Consider the following 6,205-nt stretch of genomic DNA (forward strand, 5'->3'; position numbering starts at 1 on the left):
CAAAGTAATTAACTTGTTTTTAAAACACAGATTTGAAGCTCAGGTATTAGGCCCTCTGCTTCTGTGCTCAAAGGCTAAGAGCCGACAAGGCTAAATTCTGAGCCCAGACCTCTTTTCCATGCGGGTACAAGCCTCAGGACAGTGTACTATTCTGGTCATGACACTTTGGGGACATCTCAAGTCTGATCTCTACCTACAGATACCCTAGAAAGCAAGAGAAGGAACAAATAGACCTTACTAGTAGTGGGTCATGTGTGAATGGAACAGGGAAATGACTGAAAAGACCCAAAATAAATACCCCAGAGGAAGGGTCCCGCCCTGAGTCAGAGTACTCACAGAAGACAAGTTGATGTGTTGGAGATGCGCTGGGCCTTCACCAGGCCCTCAGCAGCCCTGGCCTCTCTCACAAGTGGCCATGTGACCGTGTCTCTTGATATACCAGGGAAATAGCAGCCTTCTGTCTTAAATCCAGTGGCAATCTCTCAGTAGCGGACAGCATTTCCACAGCAGAGGGACAGCTATCCAAACAGTAGAAAGAGGGTGGGTTGGGGGCCAGCCAGAGCCGGCCATGGCTCAGAGATCATTTCTTTTCACAGTCATTGGAATTAGGTAGCAAGAAACACAGCAAAACTGGGAAAACAAAATCAGAGCACAGGGAGCAGCTACAGCCCCCATCCAGGCCTCAGGCCCAGGGCCTTGAGTCAGTCAGAAGAAGAGTCAGCCAGGGTGAGGAGAAAGGGCAGGCTTACTGTGAAAAGCGGCTAGTTGGCACTGGCCGAGGTCAAGAGAGCAGGAGCAGAGAGCGCAGAGTATAAACACCCTCCACATGGCCGGCACCAGCTGGGCAGGCCCGAGTGTCACAGCCTTCATGCTTCTGATGCAGAGATGTCCTCAGCCCATTGCCCCAAGCAGTGGACTAAGAGAGGCCCATGCAGCCCTTGGTTCTCAGAAGGTCCTAATAGAGTCAAAGGGGTTGAGGGACTTGGGCCCGGCTGCTATTAGCAGCCAGTGGCTTGGCACTTTGGGCCTGCCCCTGTGTTTCGGGCTTTAGGGGACCCTGCAATGCTTGTCCCCCAACCTAGTCAGCAAACCTCCCTCAGCTCTCCCAGCTGGACACAGTATAGAAGCAGAGCCCTCCTCAAGTCCACCTGGATAGCTCCTCCCCTGTCTACGTTTATGTAGCATTGTGACCAGAGCCTTCAAGCCCTGAACTCAAAGAATACTACTCTAGAGGCCTAAGCAGTAAAACGGTATGGCGTTCAAACCTAGCAGGTAACAGACAGAACTACAGATCTTTTTTTCTGGTCCCTTGTCTAGGTTCATAACGCCACATAAAACTCCCAAAACAGAAGAAAAGGAACCAAAATTCTTAACGTTATTTTTTTCTCTCCCCCATCCCCCAATCCCATTGTTGGGGTGAGCACATCCTGGCCTGGTTCCCTGTGCCTTCTGAACCTCGATTGCCTTCAGAATACATATACTGCCTTAAAGACTCCAACAATAACATCCCGCATGAAGCCTGCTGGAGCCAACCCTGACTTCCCTTGAAGGACAATCCCGAGGACAGCCTCTCCAGGTGGGACCCTGCTGGGGAAGGCCAGGCAGGAGAGTTCCACGGTGTGCCTTCTCCCTGAGGAGACCTGAAGCAGAGGAGAGGTGAAAGGTGACACCTTCTCGGCTCTGTGTCAAGCTTTCTAAAGGAGCAGGTGCTGCTCCCCAGGGTCCCCAGAGGCCTGACCTCACATACACTTGAACCCACTAAAGAAGTTGCTCTGAACCCGGTTCCCACCCGGCCAGCACCAACACAGGAAGGATAATTATTCTGGTGCAGAGGGAGGAACCAGGAGAGAACAAGCCAATGGCTGATACTCCACAGACCCTGTAAAATCTGGCCCCAAACCCCAAGGGGATCCAGTGGCCCTGTTGAATGCAACTTCTGAGTAGTCTTTTTTTTTTTTTTTTTTTTTTTTTTTTGCAAGCAGCATCAGTGTGTGATGCGCTGGAAATGGAAGCACAGAGGTAGAAATACGCGCTCACCCAAGAAAGGGCGGTGTTTGGTCCCTCCCTGTACATAGACCCGCTCCTCCCCAGGCTGAGCAGAGAGGAGCAGGAGGGAGGAAGAGCCTGGTGAGCTTCTCCCTTGGAGTACAGACAGCAACGGAGCAACTCCTGGGAATCCCGGCCATCAATTCAGGCAGGAAAGCATGGTGGTAGGCGTGTGGTGAAGCAAGGCCTCTCGAGATCTCCTTCCCACTGCAAGGGGCATGGGGCAGACACCCAGAAAACACACTACACACAAACACACTACACACACACACACACACACACAAACACACTACACACACACACACACACATGCTCGCACGCACACACCTATCAAAGTTCACCATCCCTGCCTGAACCCCTTCCCTCCCTTCTCCCCACAGGATTAGGAATCAGAAAAGCAGCTGGGCGCATGTATCCAATCCCTTGAATGTCAGGCCAGGGAAGACTGTGGTGAACATGGGCCTTTCTTCCTCACGAAATAGTGCTGGTCTCCCTCCAAGGAGTCTCTAGCCATGGGGTGCAGAAGAATTCACTGGCCTTCTGCCTTATCAACAGTTACCTTCAAACACAGCCAAGGGGGCCGGAAACCCTAAAGCCAAGATCAGGGTCCCTGCACTTCGCTGCTTCAATTCTGAGAGGCCACTGCTAGAGTGTTGACATAGCCATGAGGGCCCCCTTCGTTTTCCAAGTGGCCTCGCTGGGAGCCTCCCTGAGGTGGTGGTGGAGGAGGTGGCGGAGGAGCAGAGGGAGGAGCACCATAGCTGCTTCTGGCCCGACTTGGGGATACCCAGCTCCCCCGGTCCCAGCAGCCCTCCAAAGCCTCCAGGCCACGGCAGCCCAGGAAAAAGAGGTTCTTGAGCATAAAGATGGACAGCGGCTGTTGGTAGCTCACGACCAGGAGGCTGCGCAGCGCCAGCAAGGGCACGTCCACCAGACAGCCGCCCAGCAAACGCAAAAGGCGGCTGCAGCTTCCAGGCCCCGAGGCCTGGCCCCAGGACGGAGCTGCAGCGGCTGTGTTCAGCTCGTACAGCCAGAGCACTGGGGAGGCAAGAGTGAGGAAGTAGACGGCGATGAGCAGGTAGCGCAGATGCGCCGGGAGCGGCACGCGGCCGTCCAGCATCAGCTCCACCAGCGTGAAGCTGTCCAGCAGGTCCAGACACGTGCCCAGGAAGCAGCCCGCGGCGCGATGCTGCTGAGGCTGCAGGAGCAGGGGACCCGCCGAGCCCGGGGGCGCGCCCGCCTCGCTGATGGCACGCACCAGGCTGTAGAGCAGCGGCACGGACAGCGCCATGGTAAGGCGAAAGCCCGTGGTGCCAAAGGGCGCGCGCAGCTCGATGAGGTCCAAGATGGATGTGCCCAGGATGAGCACAACCTTAGGAGTGAAAGCGATGGAGTAGATGAGCCAGGCCAGGTACGCAAAGGCGAACTCGCCCGCTGCCCCGGCCGGCCCCGGCCCGGCCCCGGAGCCTCCAGAACCTCCTCGGCCCCCGCGGGCCTTCGCCCCGGCCCCCGCCGACGCCGCAGAGGATAGGTGCAGAGGCGGAGCCGAGTGGTGGTGGAGCTGGTGGTGGTTGTGCGTGCTGTTCACCGGTCCGCCCCGACGGCCCCGGCTGTTCTTGGCGAAGAAGATGGCCCAGCCCACCACCACCACCAGGTCGGTGGCGATCCAAGAGCACCAGTACAGGTCAGTGACAGCGATGAGGTACAGGTCCAGCAGACCGCCCTGCGCCAGCAGCAGCACCACAGACAGCGCCTGGTAACCCCAGCGGCACCCGGGGCTCGGCGAGCAGCCCCGGCGCCGACCCCTGCGGCTCGAGCGAGTGGGGCGGCCGCAACAACAACAGCAGCACGAGCAGCAGGAGGCGGCGCCGCCGGTCCCGGTGCCGCCTGCGCCCGCCGCCGAGCGGCTCCCGGGGCCCCCGACGGTGCCGGCCGCGGCGCCCGCGCCGAAGTCCGCGGCGGTCATGCTGCAGGAGGAGGAGGAGGTGGGCGTGGAAGTGGAGGAGGCGGCGGCGGGCGCGGTGGCGGAGACCGGGACGCCCCCCTGAGCCGGGGGCCCCGGGAGCGCGGCGGCGGCGGCGGGCACCAGGGGCTTGCTGATGCTGATGCTCTCGTCGTCGTCCTCTCGCTCCGCGCCTGTGCTGCTGCTCGGGGAGCCGCCGCCCCCGCCGCGTCTGCCGCCGCCCCCCCCGCGGCTGGTGCTGGTGCTGGTGCTGCTGTCGCCCGAGCCTCTCCGGCCGCGGGAGGAGCCCCCCCGGAGGAAGAGGGGCTGGAGCCGGGAGGCGGCGGGGGGCGGCGGAAAGGAGGCGGTCGCGGACGAGAGCGCGCGAGGGTGGCCCAGCGCCGGGTGCATTGTCCTCGGAGGGGCTCCAGGGGGCTGCCCGGCCGCTCTCTCCCCGCCAACCTCGGGCTGACGAGGCGGCAGAGGGGAACCCGGGGCAGCCGCTGCCGCCTCCTCGCCAGCTGCTAGAACTCGCACCCGGGTCGGGAGGCAGAGAGATCCGGACTGGAGCGGCCGGACTGGGCGAGTGGAGCCGCGGGGTGGCTGCGCTGGGGGAGAGCCGGGGAGCCGAGCAGACCGCCGGGACTGGAGAGGCGGGGGCGGAGGAGGGGAGCGAGCCCAGCAGGCAGCAGAAGGAGCGGCAGCAGGGAAACCAGGACTGGATTCGAGGGAGAGAGGAGGCGAGAATAGAGGAGGAGAAAGCCTGGCTGGCCGGATCAGCAGGAAGGAAAGGAGGGAGAACTGAGGCGCCGGAGTAGAGTTGAAAGCGCATCAGCCAGGCGGGACAGGAGCATAGGTTTCCTGAAGTCGCTAGCTCCGCTGCCCTAAGGGCTGAACCTGAACTGCTGGGTGGCCTTGGTGTAGACCACACCTTCGAGCTTCCAAGCACCACGATCCTTTTTTGCCAATTAAGAAGAAGCACAGGCCAACTTTCTCCTCTGTGCACCACCGACCATCCTGCCACCTCTGTGCGCCACCGACCATCCTGCCATCTCCTTCTGTAAGGCCCCGAAAACTCAATGGAAATAATTTAAAAGTTAAATAAAAGAGAACCAGAAGGAGACAGGGGATGATGTATCTCATTTGGTAGAATGACCTGCCTTGAATACATTCTGTCCTGACGTCCAATCCTTTACCAGAAACCATCCAGCCACACAACCATCCCCCCAATTCTATTATTCAGACGGAGCACCCCCAACCAAATACTGTCCTCCCCCGGGAGATCCTCAGTTTCCAGTAAATGAAAAAGCTCGCTGAATATAATTGCTGAGGAGAGAGCTTAGAAAGAGGGTGGGGGGCAAGTACCACTGTCTAGTCTTGGGGAGCCGAGGCCAGGGCCAAGGCGGGAGACCTGGGACCGGGCGGTTGCTTACTTAGCCAGGCCCGTGTCTGGTATTCTGGAAGATTTGTACCTAGCATGCATTCATGCAGCGCTGGGTTCCTTCCCGTCGCCCCACATCTGCTTCCAGGTCTGAGGAGGGAGAGCAGAAGGATCAGAAATCCAAAGTCATCTTCAACTTACATAGCAAGTTTGAGGCCAGCTTGGGCTACGTAAGACCCTGTCACAAAAACAAACAAGCTAAAAGAGATGAAATAAGAGGAAAATATGTCTGATGAAGAAGAGGGGGGAAATGGATCCTTAGAGATATGGGGGTATGCTTATGAATAGACTCCAGCTGAATCTGGGGGGGTCACAGGACAGCTCCTCAGTAATCCCAGGTACTCAGGAAGCTGAAACAGGAGCATTGAAAGTTCAAGGGCAGCCTGGACGGTTCCATGAGCTCAATCTGCCCAGAGGCTGCCCCACCCCCTTCCCCCCACCTCCACTGCCCCCCAAGTAGGATTTCTGCAGGGCGGGAGGTAAAGTCCTGCTTTTAGAGTTAGGGGAGAAGAAAACTACAATAGCATTCTCGGCTCAAGAAGGTTCTGGGGCTTCTGTGTAATTCCACTCCCAGTCCTTAGGATCAAGTTAGGAGCTTGCCTGAGCCTTCCTCCTCCTGCTGCAGGCTCTGTGTCCCCTGCCCTGATTTCACTGCCTCAAAACTGCTGCCACAGTTGCCTGTCAGGGTGGGGTCATCACACTGCTGGCCACAGCCTTGCCCTTATCTGCATTTTTTGTTGTTGTTTGGTTAGTTGGTTTTCATTTTTTGAGACAGG

At 58.5% G+C, this 6,205-nt stretch overlaps 1 protein-coding gene across 1 annotated transcript; it reads right to left on the reverse strand.

The window, feature by feature from the left end:
* Nucleotides 1–2,449: 2,449 nt before the first annotated feature.
* On the reverse strand, nt 2,450–4,399 carry Tmem121b (transmembrane protein 121B). The gene has a single exon (XM_052174745.1). It carries the CDS (start codon nt 4,397–4,399, stop codon nt 2,672–2,674), a length of 1,728 nt encoding a protein of 575 aa, XP_052030705.1. The 3' UTR covers nt 2,450–2,671.
* Between the last annotated feature and the right edge of the window lie 1,806 nt (nt 4,400–6,205).

Source organism: Apodemus sylvaticus, chromosome 2, assembly GCF_947179515.1.
Source record: "Apodemus sylvaticus chromosome 2, mApoSyl1.1, whole genome shotgun sequence".
Taxonomy (NCBI): domain Eukaryota; kingdom Metazoa; phylum Chordata; class Mammalia; order Rodentia; family Muridae; genus Apodemus; species Apodemus sylvaticus.